Source organism: Myodes glareolus, chromosome 8 (assembly GCF_982192425.1).
Source record: "Myodes glareolus chromosome 8, mMyoGla1.1, whole genome shotgun sequence".
NCBI classification, from domain to species: Eukaryota; Metazoa; Chordata; class Mammalia; order Rodentia; family Cricetidae; genus Myodes; species Myodes glareolus.
The window spans coordinates 1,689,205-1,708,779 of NC_142033.1; the positions used below are offsets into that span (position 1 = coordinate 1,689,205).

The 19,575-nt window shown below is 39.7% G+C and overlaps 1 protein-coding gene across 7 annotated transcripts in view; it reads left to right on the forward strand.

Annotated features, from left to right (window-relative positions):
* The window catches only part of Evi5 (ecotropic viral integration site 5), a 141,893-nt gene that overhangs the window by 63,618 nt on the left and 58,700 nt on the right, over window positions 1-19,575 (forward strand). For 5 of the 7 annotated variants that reach the window (XM_085691513.2, XM_048447069.3, XM_087908756.1 and 2 more), the window contains 10 exons: window positions 44-187; window positions 1,043-1,132; window positions 1,221-1,318; window positions 3,453-3,513; window positions 7,030-7,083; window positions 9,057-9,089; window positions 9,665-9,811; window positions 15,976-16,110; window positions 17,010-17,150; window positions 18,790-18,948. In XM_085691513.2, coding sequence (XP_085547639.2) covers window positions 44-187; window positions 1,043-1,132; window positions 1,221-1,318; window positions 3,453-3,513; window positions 7,030-7,083; window positions 9,057-9,089; window positions 9,665-9,811; window positions 15,976-16,110; window positions 17,010-17,150; window positions 18,790-18,948 — 1,062 coding nt within the window. The remainder of the gene's footprint in view (window positions 1-43; window positions 188-1,042; window positions 1,133-1,220; window positions 1,319-3,452; window positions 3,514-7,029; window positions 7,084-9,056; window positions 9,090-9,664; window positions 9,812-15,975; window positions 16,111-17,009; window positions 17,151-18,789; window positions 18,949-19,575) is intronic. The other 2 variants (XM_085691515.2, XM_085691516.2) reach the window with 2 other exon arrangements.

The following is a 19,575-nucleotide window of genomic DNA, read 5'->3' on the forward strand; positions in this document are numbered from 1 at the left end:
ATCCTCAGTTTGTTTTACTGTAACTAATTATTTTCTCTTCCAGGAGCATCTTCCAGAGCTCTTCGTGCATTTTCAGTCGCAGAGTTTCCACACATCAATGTATGCGTCATCCTGGTTTCTGACTATCTTTCTTACAACTTTCCCATTACCAATCGCAACAAGGATATTTGATATCTTTATGTCTGAGGTAAGCTAATGAACAGATTGGGAATAAAGACAGAATAAAGGAGTCATTGGGTTAATTAGAGCAGGGCAATGCAAGGAGGAAGGAGAGAGCTGCCTTTGTATCTCCACGGCAATGCTTCCATGAGTTAATCTCCTTCAGCCCTCATAACAACCTTCCTGGTTAGGTTGTGGCCACGCCCCATTTGTTAGGTGATAAATGGGGAGCTGAGGCTCACAGGGAATGTGCACAGCCTGACTGTAGTGTTACATGACTTGGACTGTGTCCAGGATTCAGATCTATACAGTTTGGTTTTGTTCTCTCCAAATTCATCCTCTTCATCACCTTAAAGATACAGGGAGAGTAAATGAGAAGTGAGTTCTCCCACATGGTTGATGCTTCTGTTTCTGACGTAGTAAGACAGGATTCCTGTAGTTCAACTGTCTCTAACTTTAGTTTAGTGAAGGCTTTCCCGTGGTACTTTAGTTGTCAGTGACATGGTGGTGAGCGATCTTTGTCTTTTGCAGTCGGAACGTGGTTACTTCTTGGAGGGATCAGTTTATGTGACTTATCTAGTTTAGTTAGGACTGAAGTTGGCAAACAACAGTTCATTACTTACTCAGCTCTGCAGTTTCTATGCCAAAGCCGTCCTCTCGTTTGTTTTCTTGGAACACGGCCCTGCCTACTTGTGCGTGTGCTGTCTGCTGTGGGCTGCACGGGGAAGAGCAGGTGTAAAGCCCAAGTGGCCATACTTGGCAGAGAATGCTTGCCAGTTCTTAGTTTAGATCCTTAAATGCTTACCTTGGTATTATTTTGAATGATTAGTTTTTATCGATGGAAGCATAAACAAAATTGGCTTTATTTTAATTGTTTCATCAGGGTTTAGAAATAGTGTTTCGAGTCGGAGTAGCACTTCTTCAAATGAATCAGACAGAATTAATGCAGCTTGACATGGAAGGAATGTTGCAGGTAAGTTCATGATTTCTTGTGTGTTTCCAGATTTGCCATTAATAAATCATTTATAGTAATAATTCTGCTTTCATTTGTTATTGCTTAGCATTTTCAGAAGGTCGTTCCACATCAGTTTGACGGTGGCCCGGACAAATTGATCCAGTTAGCTTACCAAGTCAAATACAACTCAAAAAAAATGAAAAAGTAAGTATTTTGTATGATCTTGTGTAGTTTTGGAGCTTATCGAAGCATTGGCAGGTCAGCGGACATAGGGAGTTCCCTGTGACAAGCACCACATTTTCCTCCTTAGGCTGTAAAATTTCAGCATATTTGGTAGTATTGGCTTCAGTACAGCAAGGGTAACGTTAGACTATCATCCTGCTTTCAGTACTGACATACAGGACCACTGCACGCTGCTTTTAAACCCCTGCCTTCCTTCCTGAAGGTAGTTGGATATGTGTGTAAGAGGTGTGCTGCTATCTCTAATGTTTACTGTTATCACTCCTGGCTCTAGGCCAGTGTACATGCTAAGTACACACTCTACCACCAGGTTGTACACCAAGCCTCCCTACTTAAAAAACAAAGTTAGTCGTTCCCCTGACGTAGGATTCCTCTCGGCCCTGTCCCAGCTGCTTGAGTGCAGCACTGAGGAGAGGTTGAGATTTTCATCTTTTTATTCTTATTTCCTAGAGGAGCTTTGTGTGGCACAGGTTTCAGTAAACAAACAAGTTCAAGATCAATCGCAGTTCCTGGCTTAATTTTTTTCTCTTAAAAATAAGGTTAGTGTATTAAGAATTATAGCTATTGAAATTCTTTTCTAGCTTCCAGTGGCCCTTAGCCTAAGGTGATAGTTAAAATTCACGTCAATGGGGCTTCTACGGTATAACATGTTGTTTCTAAACTATAGTGGGGCTTGTAATAGCAGGACGTTTGTTGTGCTTCTATGGTATAACATGTTTCTAAACTATAGCAGCGCTTGTAATAACAGGACATTTGTTGTTCTTTTGAGACAATATCTCACTTTGTAGCTCAGGCTGGCCTTGAACTTGGACATTCCTATTTAACCTCCCACGTAATAGGATTAAAGGTGTGGCCACCTTGTCTGGTCTCCTCCCTATTTCAAAATAAAATATTTTGTTCCTTTGTGTTGCTTAATATAGTTAATTAAACTAGTTAATTTAATATTCCGAGTACAAGATATTCCCGTCTCCTCCAGGTCCTCACTCTATAAATTATTCCTTCTGTATTTTATCTTTAAGCTCGATTTGTTTGTTTTTTAAATTACATTTATGTGTTCTTATGTCTGCACTCACAGACAGGTCATCTGCCTGGGTAGTGCCTCTGCCTGCAAAGCCATCTCACCAGCCCTTTCTCTGTGTTCTTTGTGACATGGTCTCACTGTGTAGCCCAGACTAATCTCCAGGTCACTGCCCCGTTTGTCCCTCTTGGGTGCTGGGGTCACAGGTGTGCCACCATGCCTGGCCTTTTAAATATGTTTTATTCTCTTTGCCCTAAGGTCAGTGTACCGAGTTTTGACTTAAAAGTACCAAAGCAAAACCAATAAAGTTTTTATGAAGTTTAATTCTTCAGGAATGAATAGTTTGTAGTCATTAGCTTAGCTTCACACCATATTTTAACTTTATTTTTCAACCAGGAAAATACTCAAATATACCGAAAAATAGATTATTACAATAAATATCCATATTTCCTCTCTAACTTTAGCAATTGTTAATACTTTGTCATATTTATTCTCCTTTTTAGAAATTATAAAACAAAGTACGGAAACCGTGATGCCATATTCCCTGATATCTCATGTCCATTGGGATAAAATAAAGTCATCTGCTTTCCTTGCTGCATGACTTCCACAGCTTACCAGTGACGTCGTGTGTGTGCAGTGTGTGCCAGTGATGTCGTGTGTGTGCAGTGTGTGCCAGGATGCTTTCTCCACAGCTCACCAGTGACGTCGTGTGTGTGCAGTGTGTGCCAGGATGCTTTCTCCACAGCTTACCAGTGACGTCGTGTGTGTGCAGTGTGTGCCAGTGATGTCGTGTGTGTGCAGTGTGTGCCAGTGACGTCGTGTGTGTGCAGTGTGTGCCAGTGATGTCGTGTGTGTGCAGTGTGTGCCAGTGACGTCGTGTGTGTGCAGTGTGTGCCAGGATGCTTTCTCCACTCCTCAGCCCATTTGACTACTGGGCTGTTTTTTCTCATATAAATTATTTCAAATTATACCTCAAGGAAAAGTAAAGAAATGTATTTTATGTTAATATGTCCTTTTAAATTAAATAATTTAATTGCTTTTGAATGAAAGCATAGCTTTAACTTTCTCTTTTCTTTCTAGACTTGAAAAAGAATATACTACGATAAAGACGAAAGAGATGGAGGAGCAAGTGGAAATTAAAGTAAGCATTCCAGGGTTTAAGATTGCTGCAGATGCACATCATTAAGTCAGGAATTTGAGAGTAGATGTTAGAGTGAAATTTGTATTTCCTGGCGTCCTCCTGTAGTTCAGAGTAGGATGATGTGAGAAGAAACAGATCTTTCTTTTCTTGTTCCTCTTGAAGAGAAAACAGACCCATGAAAATTGCATTCTGCTTAAACGTAATTGTAAAACTTGCAGAGAAGGTAGCTGTGTGCTGGAGTCTAGAGTGGAGTAACCTGAGGCCAACTGTGTAGGAGACATCATTGGTGAACTAATCTGTCTGTTGTGCTATGGCAGGATCCCTTGGCCAGTGCAGAATTTTCTTTATTGTGCTTTGAATTACTGTCAGGAAGCAGGTAGATTTGCAGTTTGAAGGACGAATAAATATATTTTATGTAGTCTGATATTTTTATTTGTACCTCCTGTAAGCCAAAAATTCCCTTTTAATTTAGAAAATACTAGTTTCTGTAATAATATAGATAAGATCATACATATCTAGTATAATGAGCTAACCTGTATCAGTAGAAAAATTAAGTAAACTCAGACACATGTCAAAGTTTCAAAAAAGCCTAAGACTTGTGGCCTTGACTGCCTCAGACCCTAGTGCCTCCACCTCCCAAGTGTTAAGGCTGTAGGTGTCTGCCACGCGGCCCAGGAAAGACCGACAGTCCTCCTCCTGCTGACAACTTGTGTGTGTTATTTGTGTATGACCATGTGTGTGTGTGTGTGTGTGTGTGTGTGTGTGTGTGTCACACATCTTGGTGCACTAGGGGGACTTGCAGTTGGTTGTCGTCTTTCTACCATGCCTGCCCTAGGGATTAAACTCAGGTCATCAGTCATGCTGACAAGAGCCTTTACTGCAGAGCCCATCCCTCTGGTTCAAGCCAAAGAGTTCTTTATTTGGGCTGGGGGGCAGTCCCTGATTCTTCCCTCCCTCCTTCTCTCTCTTCCTCCCTCCTTCCCTCCCTCCCTCCCTCCTTCCTTCCTTCCTTGCTCTCCCCCCTTCCCTTCTTTCTATTTTTTAAAACAATCTTTTAATTTTAAATACCAGTCTTTCCCCTCCCCTCCTCTCCTTCCCCTCCTTCCACCTTCCCCCTACCAAACCCCCTATCCACTCCTCAGAGAGGGTAAGGTCTCCCAAAATGGGTGTTCAAAAAGTCTGTCACATCACATTGAAGCAGGACCAAGGCCCTCCCCACTGTGACTAGACTGAGTAAAGTCTCCTTCCATAGGGAATGGCTCTAGAAAGTCAGTTCATGCACTAGGGATGAACACTGGTTCCACTGCCAGTGTCTCACCAACTGTCCAAGCCACACAACTGTCACCCACATTCAGAGGGCCTCGTTTAGTCCTATGCAGGTTCCCCAGCTGTCAGTCCAGAGCCAGTGAGCTCCCACTAGCTCAGGTCAGCTGTTTCTGTGGGTTTCCCCATCATGGTCTTGACCCCTTTGCTCATATTATCGCTCCTCTCTCTTCGACTGGCCTCCTGGAGCTTGGTCCAGTTCTTAGCTGTGGATCTCTGCATCATTTACTGGATGAAGGTTCTATGATAACAATTAAGGTAGTCATCTGACTGCAGGGGAAGGGCAGTTCAGGCACCCTCTCCACTATTGCTTAGTTTCTTATCTGGGGTCATCCTTGGGATTCTTGGGAATTTCCCTGGTGCCAGGTTTCTCACTAATCCCATAATGGCTCCCTCTATCAAGATATCTCTTTCCTTGCCCTCCCTCTCTACTCTTCCCCCAACCCAACCTTCAGATCCCTCATGTCCTCTCCCTTCCCCCTCCCCTTTCATCCTTCCCCCTGCATCTAATAGAAGCATAAGGGACATTGCCAAACTCTTTTTACGAGACTACAGTTATCCTGATACCCAAACCATGCAAAGACGTAACTAAGAAAGAAAATTATAGACCAGTCTCCCTCATGAACATTGATGAAAAAATACTCAATAAGATGCTGGCAAACTGAATCGAAGAACAGATGAGAACAATCATCCACAGGTCCCAGAGATGGAGGGATGGTTCAACATAGGAAAATCTGTCAATGTAATCCACCATATAAACAAGCTGAAAGAAAAAAAATATGATCATCTCATTAGATACTAAAATAAATTAGACAAGGCTGTATGCATCTACACCCAACCCCAGTGCTGTGGAGGGAAAAGTCAGGAGGAGCCTGGGTCTTGCTGACTGTCAGCTGCTCTTCAGGTCCAGGGAAAGGTCTTGTCTCAAGGGAGTGAGGCAGAGCATGGGAGAACATGTGTCCTACATGTGCACATGGGTGTGCCCACTTGGAAATGCACCACACACACATCACTCAGGAATAGTTTATGTGATTAATACGTTATATTGATTAAATATATAAAGAGATTAGTTGTCAAAGTGAAATTATTTAGATTTAAGGCTTAATAGTAACTTGGTAAGTATCGGGAAGTCTAGCATTGAATAATTACATAAATGTACACTTTTGAAAAAATGTGCTTTCACCTTTTATGCAAGAAAATACTAGTAACTAGTTTTTAATCTTCTTTTCTTTTCCTTTCTTTCTTCTCTCTCTCTCTTTTGTTTTTTTTGGTTCATTTGTGTTTTTGTTTGTTTTTTGTTTTGCTTTGTTTTTTCGAGACAGGGTTTCTCTGTAGCTTTGGAACCTGTTCTGGAACTATCTTTTGTAGATCAGGCTGGCCTCGAACTCACAGAGATACGCCTGCCTCTGCCTCCTGAGTGCAGGGATTAAAATTTTTGTTCAACTAATATTTGAATACTAATTATATTGTTAGGCTGTGGAGGAGACAAGGGATGTTAGAATAAGATTATAAGGCAGGCTGTAGAGATGGCTTAGCCATTAAGTGTACTAACTGCTCTTCCAGAGGACCAGGCTTAAATTCCAGCACCCGCTGTCTGTAACTCCTTTTCCAAGAGGGTCTAGCACCCTCTTCTGGACTCCTTGGGCACTGCACACATTTGGTGCACAGATAACACACATTCAGGCAAAGCACTCGTACATATAAAATTAAGATAATTAATCTTTGAAAAAATCAGAGTATAAGCCATTATAAATGGAGAAAACAAAGACTTTTTATGCATTGCATTTAATGTTTAAAGTTTCGTCACAGGTGGCATGACAAATGGGATTGTTTCCTTTGCCATGTATTCTTATGCTAAGCTTTGATAGTTGAACATATGATAATGTAACAGTTCCTTACAGTCATTTCTCATTATTCCTCTTGATTTTGTATGTGCATTGGTGTTTGGTCTGCATGTATGTCTGTGTGAAGGTGTTGGATCCCCTGAAACTGGAGTTAGAGACAGTTGTGAGCTGTCATGCAGGCTCTGGGAATTGAACCTGGGTCCTTTGGAAGAGCAGCCAGTGCTCTTAACCTCTGAGCCATCTCTCCAGCCTGTCAGCTCTTACAGAAGGTGGCACATTATCCACACTGTGACTTGGGAATCCTCTCGAGAATGCTTGCAAACAGACATTGTTTTCTTTTTCCTCACAGAGGCTACGCACAGAAAATAGGCTTTTAAAACAACGCATTGAAACATTAGAAAAAGTAAGTAAAATGGCTATTGCAAGTTTCTGTTCAATGCTTACCGTTTAAATGTAGCAAATCTAAACAGTTTGGTATGTACGCTACCTAAGTGTGGTGCTCACCTCAGCTTCCCTTGCTTACCGTTTAAATCTAGCAGATCTAAACAGTTTGGTATGTACGTTACCTAAGTGTGGTGCTCACCTCAGCTTCCCTTGCTTACCGTTTAAATGTAGCAAATCTAAACAGTTTGGTATGTACGCTACTAAGTGTGGTGCTCACCTCAGCTCCCTTGCTTACTGTTGTTCTACTTACTGATAATGAACACCCTTGGTGAGGCTTAGCAGAAGCTAATAATAGGATTACATATTGATACCATTTGCTTTTTTCTCATAGGTTCTCTAAAAGTATGACTTAGGTGGGAATACATTCTGACAGATGTTTTAAAGATGAACTTTAAGTGTTCCCTGGATTTTGAGCCATACATTGTACATGACAGGGCTCTTTTAAGGCCTTCCACACCAAAGCTTTATATTTAGTCAAAGTGATGATAAAATCTGCTTTTATGTTCATTTTCAACACTAAATAGTTTTATAACTCTTTGGTTGTAAGAATTGTCTTATATCTACTCAATAGCTTTTCCTTTCTGTTTCATGTAAAATAACTAGCAAGCAAGAAAATTTTCTATTTTTCTTATTATGCTTTTGATAGAATGTGTTTTGTAGTTGTGTTTTTAAGAATGAATTGAATTTAAGAGTCTTCTTGGGCTAGGCATGTAGCATGCTCTTAAGTTCTGAGTTCAATCCCAGCACCATATAAACTGTGCATGGTGATGCATGTTCATAATCTCAGCCCTTGGGAGGTGGAGGAGGGAGGGTCAGAAGTTCAAAGTCATTTGGCCGTAGTGTTAAGTTTCAGGCCAGCTTATGCTACATGAAATGGTCTCAAAATAAAATAAAATAAATAAAAGCGACCAGCCCAACAATTTTTCTTAAATGAAAACAGTTGAACTCAGAAGGTGTTTTTGTAAAGCTAAAGGTTGAGAGTAAGTTGGCGTGTATCTGCTCCTCAAGATACCAATTATATTTAAAATCTTCTCTAAAAGTTTATAGATTAATATCCAAGAAAGAATGACAGTTGCGATGTCCCATGGTTTTATATTGTGTAGTCGTGCGCAGGACAGGATACTCATTACAACTCCGTTGATTGCACTGACTGCCATGCTCATCTCATCAGATATGGCTCCTCTTGTGAGACTGGGGATTCCACACATGTGTTGAACTTCTCAAGTCCTTTTACTTTGTATTATGCCTGCTTTCACCAAATACTCAGCTTGCAGTAAAATATGCAGCTTAAATGATTGTCATTATTAGAGTTAGATATGTTCACAGAGAAAGCATTATTTCATCGAATCCTCAGAATAATAATGAAGATCTAGGAAGGTGTAGTCTGTTTTATGTCTAGAAGGGTGAGTACGCGTTCTCTTTGACAGCATTTAGAATTCTTAAGAACTTAGATCTCGTTGAATTCTTGAACCAAAAGTGTACTTCCTGGATTATTGTTGAGAGTTTAAGTTGAACTTAAGAATTCCTGTTACCTTTGTTGCCTCATTTCTCGGATGCTGCTGTTGCGCCAGTGGCTGCTGTGTTTGTGAGCGGTGTATTGCTGAGCCAAATCCATTCCTCCCCTCTGGAAGTGGTTTGATGATGTGACTAGGCCTAGAAATAAATATTTAAAGGTACATTTTCAAGAAAAAAAATACTTTTTGTCCTAAGTAATGAAAGATTTATCTCTTTTAGAGACATGATTATCTGTAAGCTGTCCCTATTTTTTAAGATTTAAAAATAAAAATACATTTAAAAAATAGTTTAAATATCCATTTTAATTATCAATGAAAAGTAAATGGAATTTGGGTGTGGGTGTTTCTTCTTATTCCTAATTTTATCACTTTGATTTCTCGTCTTTTTATATTTCTATCTAAATTTTTCCTTTTGTAGGAAAGTGCTTCCTTGGCAGATAGATTGATACAGGTATAGTTTTTTTATTTTATCTTTTTTATTTTTAGTATTTTCACTAACCTCTAAAGAAAATCCTAAACTTAGAAATTCATACTTAATGCATGCAATTTTACATGCATTTCCCCAAAAAAATAATTCTTTGGGCTGGCATATGAATGTATACTTAATGTTTTGATAAATGTATTTTTAAATGAATGCCTACCTCTCTGCACGTTTTAACCTAACCTTATTTTTAAAGTATTTATTTCAAATGGTAAGCAGTGGATTCTGTGACATTAACCACTGTTCATTGAACATTTTACCCATGCATGTACAACTCCATAATATTGCATGAATTGCATTTTTTTTTATCAACTAAGAGAATTGTTCTTAAGACTGTCAATTGAAAATTTCATTTTGTTTCCTCAAATTTGCTAGAGCAAAATAACAAGCTTCTAGCTAATAATTACCTTGGCTATTCTCTTCTCTGAGGTGTCTTTTTTTTTTTTTAACATGTCATGTCAAAAAATAACTAAACCTCACAAAGACAGTCTTTCTTAAATCTATTCTAAATTGCTTTATACACACACAAAAAATTATGTCCTAAGGGACAAGTGACAAGAGCCCAGGAGGCTGAGGAAAACTACCTCATAAAACGGGAGTTGGCCAGCATCAGACAGCAGAGTGATGAGGCCAGCGCTAAGCTGGAGCAGGCTGAAAGCACCATCAGGGAGCTCCGGCACCGGCACCACTGGGTAAGGACTTGGCAGCCTTCCTCACCTCCCCCAGCTCGGCTTTACGGGAACTAGTAAGACTTCCTGTGGCCACCAAGATTCCTGGTTTTTCTTTTTTGTCTGTGGTTTTGTTAGATAATATTTTTTTATGCTATATTCTAAGTCATAGAAAATAGTGTGCAGCTGCTTTTTAGATTTGTAGGGATCTATTTTATAGGAGGTAATCCTGACGTCAGCTAGTTTTTGACTCTTGTAAAGTGGTTATTACTCAACATTTAGAAGCTTTCATAATGTTAACAGTTTATATTTTGTGAAATAGTCTAGCTTAGACTTCCTATATCAGAACACTGAATTATGAGTTAAAGTACATGCTTACATTTACGTGGAGAGGAGAAAAGTTGTCAAAGACGGGGAGTAATTCTTAAAAAATAAAAGTTACTGCTGAAGGTAGTGGTGCACGAATGGGCTTTACTCTTACCCAACAAAGTTTAGAAACATCGTCATCTGTATTCAGAAGTTAGAAGGCTAGAAGTGAAAAGTGCAACAAAAGCTGTAAACATGTATTTTTTTTTTCAGTGAAGGCAGTTAAGAAAAATGGATGTGTTAAAATAATATTGAAATGGCCACAGCTGCAATAGTTTGTTCTGCCTTTAATCACAAGGCATGGAACAGGAAAACAGAGTTCTTCACTTGTCAGTGAAATGGCTTGTCAGTGCAGTGTTGTCTGTTTGGAAGGAAAGTGAGTTACCATACTTGCACCAGCTGCAGCTTTGATACCGTGAAGCCACAGGACCTAAAAGACAGCTAATGCAGAAATCTGTGAGAGGGAACCAAGTCAACAGAACGCAGGTTTATAGCAGAAGACTAAATGTAAGGAGACTCTCCACACTCACTTTCCTATAGACCTGCATTGTGGAGCTAACATTACCAGTGAGAAAGCAGATTCTTTCTTCAGAGTTTTCCTTTTCTGACATTGCAGGAAGCTGTAGGTCACGGAGATAAAGTGATGAGGGTGTACAGAATAAGTGAACTTTATAGCATAGCCTTGAGTGAGCCCAAGGCCAGGTTATTATTATTACAATATCTGAGATATTATAATGATTGTAGAAATAGTAGAAATTGCATTTCCAGAAAATGAGAGCTGCAGTGGGTTTTATGTGGACACATGCATTTCTTACAGAAATCAGTGACTGAATGTTAGGCTTGTTAATGTGGCCTTGCTTGTATGCTTTATTGAGAATTCTAAAAGATCTTATTATGTGCCTTAGTAAAAGCTAATATTTTGTGTCAAGACAGAAAATGTTATTCCTGTAGCTATAGCTGAAGTTTTATAAGTTATTTGTTAAGTTATTAATGTACCTTTTTCTAGTCGAGACAGAAACGAAGGTGAAAATAGTAAACATAAATGGTTCGGTATGTCAGGAGACCACTCACGAGTTGTGTGAGCCTGTCCACGGTGCTTCATGTCAGACTGCCCGTATGCATAGTATGTGCAAGAACTTTATATGTGGGTTATTAAAATGGAGCCAGTGTTTTAGATGATAAACCAAGATTAATTCTAATGTTAAATATTACAAACAATTTCTGTTTGGAATAAGAAGGTAAAAGTTTATTTCACAAAATCGATAGCCCTGCCTTCAGAATTAAGATTCAGATATTTATCTTATTAATGTACAAAAGTATAGGAAATATGAACTGAGAGAATCATAATCTTACCCAAAGCAGTTTCGACAAAAGAAGCAGATTGTAAGGAGAAGATGCGCTAGGGACGGGAAGTGATAACAGTGTTGCTGGACATTTGGTTAGAGTCTCCTTAAATACACCTTTACGAATGTTTGAACACTCACAGTTAGTGTTTAGAATCCATAGTCCAGGAGGAGATACTGATTTTCTGATACAATTTCCTACCACCACCCTCTACTACTGCCACATCAGCATTTCATGGGATGTGAGGAGCCTTAGGCTCACATATGGAACTAGGGTTTAGTCCTGTTTTGATAACTGTGATCTTTGATATTCAGTGAACTTTTGTTTGATTTCAGAAATGATTTAAGCAGAGCTGGACCATTTCAGGTCTCTCATTTTTTCCCCTACATAATTTGTGAAATTTAAATGTGAATATGATATGTTTTAAATGTAGAGGGTTGTGTAACCCCCACATAACAGTGGCCATTTCCACCATCTTGTCCTGTGTTACGGTTCATTCTCCATGTTCATCCCATCAACCTGAGTCTGAATACTTTGAATTTTTCAGAATTTTCTATAAGTGGAATTAGTTTCTTTTAGTTAGCATATAAGTTTACTTTTATTTATATATTTTGTGATTTTTTAATTGTGATAAAACATATACAAAATACAAATTTACCATTTAAATAAATGTGGTTCAGTGGCATTGAGTCCGTTTCTGTTGTTATTAACATTACCACTGTTTATAAAAGTTTCTCATGGTTTATTCTGTACTCATTAAATAAGAAACAAATAAGCTTACTGTAGTGAAAAGGCTTTAAAAACTGACACATTTAGTCAGTGTGGTTACAGTAAATCTGTACTGACAGGGCTTGGGAGCTGGCTCAGTGGGCGAAACACTGCTGTCTCTTTATAGAGGATCCAGATTGGCTTCCCAGTGCCCACACAGCAGCTCACAGCCACCTGTGCTTCCAGTTCAGCTCCTTCTTCTAGTTTCTGTGGACATCTGGCATGCACGTGGAGTGTGCACATCCATGCAGACAAGCACTCAGTAATTAAAACAGAACAAGATTGCTTGCAGGAGCACTCTGAGTTCCCGTGCTGGGGCAGCAGGGTGGGCTCCCTCAAGGCTGGGCTTGGATGTGTCTTAGTGAGGGTGTGCTTCCCTTCGGACTAGGTGGGAGGGCTGGGGCTAGAGGAGTGGGCAGCAGCAGGTCACAGCCCAAGGGCTGTGGGACTGTAGTCCTCAAGCATTTAACAGATGGGGCAGTAAGAACCTGTAGTACCTGTATTTTCACTGATTGATGAGGAAAGAGTGTCTTAGCATCTGGTGGTTATAGGGGTTATTATTCACAGCCAAACTTTTATGTAATTTCAGGATATGATATTTGAGTAGGCCAATTCTATTTGTTGTGCAAGAGGAAAAATTTTATATTCCCCTACTTAGGAATATGGTGGATGTGTAGGCAGAGACCGCTTGTTCGTCCCTGGCTGCCCAGACCTGAAATAATCACACAGAAACTATATTAATTGCAATACTGTTTGGCCAATAGCTTAAGCATATGTCTAGCTAGCTTTTATATTGTAAATTAACTCATTTCTATTATTTTATATTTTACTGTAAGGTTGTGACCTACTGGTAAAGTTTCGACTTGGTCTTCTGCAGTGGCTACATGGCTCCCTGGCTCCTACTACTCTCTCTCTCTGTCTCTGGATTTCCCGCTTGGCTTTACTCTGCTAAGCCATTGGCCAAAAGCAGATCCTTTATTAACCAATGGCAGTAAAACATATTCATAGCATACAGAGGGGAAGCCTACATCAGTGGATGTATTATCCAAATTTCAGGCTCCTGTAACAGCAGGTGGAGGTCACAGCTCTCAGGGAGGAATTTATTTGGGTCATGGTTAGTTCATCGGACCTGTGTCCTGGACCAGTGGCAGCTTTCACATCCTAATGAGATTGTGTAGGAAGCCTGCGCCTCCTGGAAGCCAGGAAGCAGGGAGACTCAGTGTCTCCTTCAAGAGCACACTTTTATACCCCCCGCCCCCACCACTATATCCTTCTTGTTGGTTGTTTTTTACTCTTTGTTCTTTTGGGGGCCCACCACCCAGCTCCCAAATAAACATGGAATTTTATTCTTTCTTATGACTGTCTGGCCTTAGCTTGGCTTGTTTGCTGCTAGCTTTTCTTAAATTAGCTTGTCTACCTTTTGTCTCTGGGCTTTTACCTTTCTCTATTTCTGTATTTCTTTTCTTCCCTGCTTATTTGTTGTCTGGGCTCCGTCTGTCTTTTATCTCAGTGTTTGGACATCCGTGGATTGTGTAAAGTTGGTTGTTTCATTAATTTTCCAGAGTGGTGGTTTCCATTTCTTCTCATTTGTGCTGCACTCAGCAGTGTTCTTCTGAGAGATAACATTTCTGTCTTTCTTCCTTAACCTCTTTCTTCCCTCCCAGCCCCTCACTGCAGTCTGTTTTGTATCATTCTGGGTTCATAGATTTCTGTTTATTCAATATTTCATATGATCTTTAATGGTTTAATGCAATTGGTATAATGATTATGACATACTCATTTAAATTTAGAAAGTGTAAGTCTTGTCTTTTGCTTATCATTGGAAGTTGCGGATTTTCCTAAATAATTTATTTAAGAAAGTATGTTCAGTAGCACATACGAGTTTCCATCCCTATTATAAAATTTATGCCCTCTTGTGGTCTGTGAGGGCATGCACACACGTGTCATATACTCTTAAAGACACACAAATATACACATATAGACATGTAAACTTAAAAAATAATAATGTTTTAAATAAAGTAATTTTGGCTTCGATCTAAAGGTTCAATGTATTAGGTTTATATATAGCGTTTGCCTTTCATTTTAAATAAGAAATAGAGGTCACTGTAGTGAAAATACTTGTTTTCATCACATTTCTTTATCATTAGCGATAATTAAAAATAACGAGATAAATTTCCATTTTAAAGGATTTATGTAATTTTTGTAGGTATTAGAAAGAAAACATTTGAATGATAGGTATTTTTTTGATAGTACTGGGATTTGAATGTAAATCTCATGCATGCTGGACATGCGGTCTAACTGATAGCTAGGTCCCAGCCTGCATTTTACTCTTTGTCTTGATACCTGAGTTGCCCGTAGTGACCACATTCATTCTGTAGTCCAGAGTAGCTTTGAATTTTTAATTCTCTTCTCTTAAGCTTCCCAACTGCTCAGTTACAGGTGTAACTGATGGATTTAAAAATGAAAACAAAAACAAAAAACACAGCCATTTCGGGCATAGTGGTAGGGATGGTTTGGGAACAGTTCTGGGGGCCATGTACTGGTGGAGATCAGAGTATGTATTTTGTTCTGGAGCACTCTGCATTTTGTAGCTGTTTATTTCTTACTGATGCTCATGAGTGTGGCTGTCACATGTACTGTCTTACTATTTTATTTTTTATTTACATGTATTATTACATATTTTGTCTTGGGAATAAGTAAAAACATTATATCATTTTTAAAAGTAGCTCTAAATTCCTAGGTAAACATTTGAATGCAATTAAACATTAAAATGAGGCCCTTTTTATTCACCGATGTTTTGCTTTTGTGCTACAGCTTTTATATGGAATGGGCTTTAAGAAACGGCTAGTGACCTCACTGGTGTGTGAATACCAGTGGAGTAGAGAGGGACAGGGGACATGTCCTGCCTCTGTGGTTTGTCTCTTTATGCAGCAATTGCTTTTCTCTTTCTATACTACTCCATACAAATATTTTAAAGAAATTGACACTTCTAAAGCAAATAAAATTTTCTTTCTTAGGGTTTAAGGTATTTCACCTTAATCTTTACTTTCAATGCATGGAAATAGAATTTTTAGGCTTTATATGCTCTGTAGTCTTTAATGTGAGCTAACTAAGCAGTCTTAAGATACTATCCATACTGAAAAGAGTAAAAGGGAAGTTAATGTTTTCGTTTACTCCAATTTTAAATAATCACCTTAATTTTAAATAATATTTCAACATGCCATCACCATAAAATCATATGAATTATTTTGAATTATTTTATGTGCTTATTCAATTTTATACTTTTGGTCATGGTGCTGGGGGTTGAACGCAAGGGACTTGCACTGAAAACCAGTTTGTCTTTTGTTCATCACCTTTCTCAGCAAGGATCTCAAGTCCTAAGTGACCGTGGGAGGCTGACGGGTGCCCTGTTGTCTGCAGAGTCAGAACAAGCTCTTGAGAGTGGACACAAAGAGGACGGATACTTCATATGAGCAGGGTTGAGGAGTGTGATAACTTTTTACCAAAACTGATTTATGTGGTCTTCCTCAAAGATACCAGGACCCGGCTTTTCTTTTTTCTTTTCGTTTTAAACTCATTTGTTGGGAAAAGGGAAATAATTTGGAATACTGGGTAGATACCCACATTATATAACTTTATAGTTTTTCTGAATGTGTATATTTCCATGCTTGTGTTTCCCTAAAGTTTCAGTCTATGTCTATAACCTTTAGCATAAATGCAGCTCCTCCTACAATGAAGATTTCGTGCTGCAGCTGGAGAAGGAGTTGGTCCAAGCCAGGCTGAGTGAGGCTGAGTCTCAGTGTGCGCTGAAGGAGATGCAGGACAAAGTGCTGGACATAGAGAAGGTGGGAAACTGTGTAAATACCTCTTCTTCCTACTCTGGACATAGAGAAGGTGGGAAACTGTGTAAATACCTCTTCTTCCTACTCTGGCCGGGGCCGAGCCAGATTCTTGTGCAGTACTTGCTGAACTGAGTTAGACCTGATGCTTTTCACACTCGAGATTTGCTAGTTGGTAGATGGTAGAGTGCTTGCCTAGAATGTGCCCAGCTCCAGATGGCAATCCCTGCAATCCCAGCCTTGGTTAGATGGTGAGTTGGAGGTCAGTCTAGTGTGTACATGAGACCCTGTCTACAGGGAGAGCGGAAAGGCAGAAAGTAAAAATAACTCTAAGGCTGCCAATCAGAAAACCCTTTCCTGTATCAGTGAGCTCAGGACTATTCTCTGTTTCCTCTTCAATCAGATTATTGTTATAGGTCTGTGCTCCAACTTAAAAATGGGGTGTGAATACTTCTACAGTTCTTTATTATCAGGATTGTTTTAGCTATTCTGGGATTTTTGGTTTCCATATAAAATTGAAGACTTATTTTTCAATTTCTTTGAAGAATTGTGTTGGAATTTTTATGGGCTTGTATTGCATCTGTAGATTGCTTTTGCTAGGATGGCCATTTTTACTATGTTAATCCTATTAACCCATGAGCATGGGAGATCTTTTCATCTTCTTCAGTTAAGAGTGTCAGTTCTTCCTGGTTACTTTCATACAAATCCATACATATTTTCATGTTTAAAAATGCCAATAGAGATGAATTCTGTCCCCAGAACCCCGACGTGAAAGGAGAAAACTGACTCCTGCAGGTTAGCCTCCAGCCTCCTCAGGTGTGTGCGTGGGCACACACAGCCGTCCAAAACTAAGTTTTAAAAAACGTGACTTTTTTTTTTTTAAATCTCAATTTTTCTGACGTTAGAAGAACAACTCATTCCCTGATGAGAACAACATCGCAAGGCTTCAGGAGGAGCTCATTGCCGTGAAGCTGAGAGAAGCGGAAGCCATTATGGGTTTGAAAGAACTTCGGCAGCAGGTCAGAGATCTAGAAGAACACTGGCAGGTATGTCAGGCTTGCTGTGCTTTTCCAACAGAACTAAAACCAAGGACTTAGTTCTGGGAATTTGAAATACCTGGTGACCAGCAGTAGGTGATGAAAAGAAATCTTGCTTAGGGTCACAATTGAGAACATTTACAACTTGAAAGCACATCTAAGATGTACTTTATATATAATTCTTTAAATGAAGCCAAAGATAAACTATAAGCAAGATCATATTTTTATTATTGCTTTGAACTTTTGTATTGTTCAAGTTTCCTAGAGAACTATAAATAGTACAAAACTTACACAGTATAAAACTTTCTTTTTTATTAAATATAATATTTTTATTCTTTGAGAAAGTCATACATGTATGCAGTGTATTCTGACCACATTCATCTTCGTGCCTACTCCAGATCCTCCAAGATATAAAATTTACCTTCCAATTTCAGATCCTCGTTTGTGGTTTCTTTTAAACTCACTCATCCTGTCTGTGCTGCTCATGTACTCATGGGTGTGGGGTCATCCATGTGAGCTTGATTGGTCTACCAGGGGCTGCATTGTTAAGGAAAAGTGATTCCCCTTCTCCAGGAACAACTGTCGGTAGCTCCTAGCTGTGGGTGGAAGCTCAGGGCCTGCCCCTTCATGCTGGAATATGTACTGGCTTGATATTATACAGGGTTTGTGCAGGCAACCTCAGCTGAGGGTTCATGAGTCCAGTGGTCCTGTCGTGTCCAGAGGACACTGTTCAGTCCTGGGCTTCCCCACCCCCCAGCTCCGTAAGCCTCAGTGAGACCTGGCACAGGTGTCTCTTTTATGAGCACTTCGTCACTTTGATCAGTTTCAGTGTCTGTGTCAGTTGTTGCCCACTACACAAAGACAACCTATGGTGTAGAGGTGGAACTTAACGGTCACTTAGCAAACAGAGATTTGCTTTGCTATCAGGTACATTATTGGGAAGATGGAAACAGCTGAAGGAGGACACCAGTGTATATTTGTAAATTTCTGACTTCTTTGAAAATGCTTATCATAAAAATAAATGATACTTTAGGTATCTTCTCACAAATGTATCTTGTAAGGGAAATTTGATAAAGAATAGAATGTAACAATGTGAAAGACAGAAGAGAATGAATTTTTAAAAACAGTACAGTTTCAGATTGGTGATCTTGGTTTAAACTGAGGGTGGGAAGAGACATCTAGTAAAGATTGAGGTCAATGGAGGGGACACTTGGTGCAGGGCCTCATAGCCAAGGCTGCGAATCTGAATTGGGTCTCCTGCACTAACAAGGTGGAAGAGAGCCGACTCTTGCCGGCTGTCCTCTGACCTCCTTATGAGCGCCGTGGAGCCAGTGAATGAATATAATGTAATTTTAAAAGAACAAAGGAAATTATTCCTTGATATTGTCATGGCTTTTAAAAATGTATTTCACAAGTACCCAGCTGCAGCAAAGTGTAGTTAAGCTGAACATGGTGATGTGTATCAGGTATCAGGAATCCCAACACTTAGGCTGAGGCGGAAAACCCTAAGCCCAGAGTCTGCCAGGAATACAAACCAAAAGCTTCTCTCAAACAAGTAAAATGTTCTTGAGCAATCTTAAGTATCTGCTCTGTAAAGTTAGCTCTTATTTTGATAAAGTATTTGCTGCAGTGTAATTGTATGCTTTAGCGTCATTTAGCTCGAACTTCTGGACGATGGAAAGACCCGCCCAAGAAGAACACTGTGAATGAGTTACAGGAAGAGCTGATGAGCATCCGCCTCAGAGAAGCAGAGACCCAGGCGGAAATAAGAGAAATGAAGCAGAGGATGATGGAAATGGAAACGCAGGTATGACGGGCAGGCCCAGGTGAAGCGCTCGATCAGAGTCTGACAGCTGTTTGTTCAAAATTTTTATGTAACTAAAAATAACATTGAAGAGATACTATAAAGTTATGAAGAGTGAAGATCTAGGCTTTAAATGGGAAATTCAAATTTTATGCCGTTGTGTTTAGAGGGTGGCAAATGAGCAAAAAATTTAACATTGTCTCTGTTGCCTAAATCCTTAGAATTAAGGTAAAGATGAAGTCTAGACAGCAGTTTTCTCGTTCTCGTGTAGAAAGCCAAAAGTCACTGCTGCTCCCTGTCCTTATTCTCTTGCGATGGGGTCTGGTCAGTCATTGCGCCTGGAACACCGGCAACTTAGCACTTTTTACCGTTAGGCAAGCTCTGGTGATCTTCCTGCTGTGTCTACCCCAGGTCTAGGATTGCAAACGTGAGCCTGCCTTTTACGTGAGAACTGACGATCTGCACTCGGGCCTTTACACTGGTGCATCAGGCACTCTTGCCGACAGGCTCTGCCCCAGCCCTGTTTTGTTTTAGCTTTGTTTTCTGAGACAGGGTGTGCAATATCGCGGGCGGGCTGTAATGATATTTTGTGTTTTACCAAATAAAGCTTGACCAAATGCAGAGCTAAGC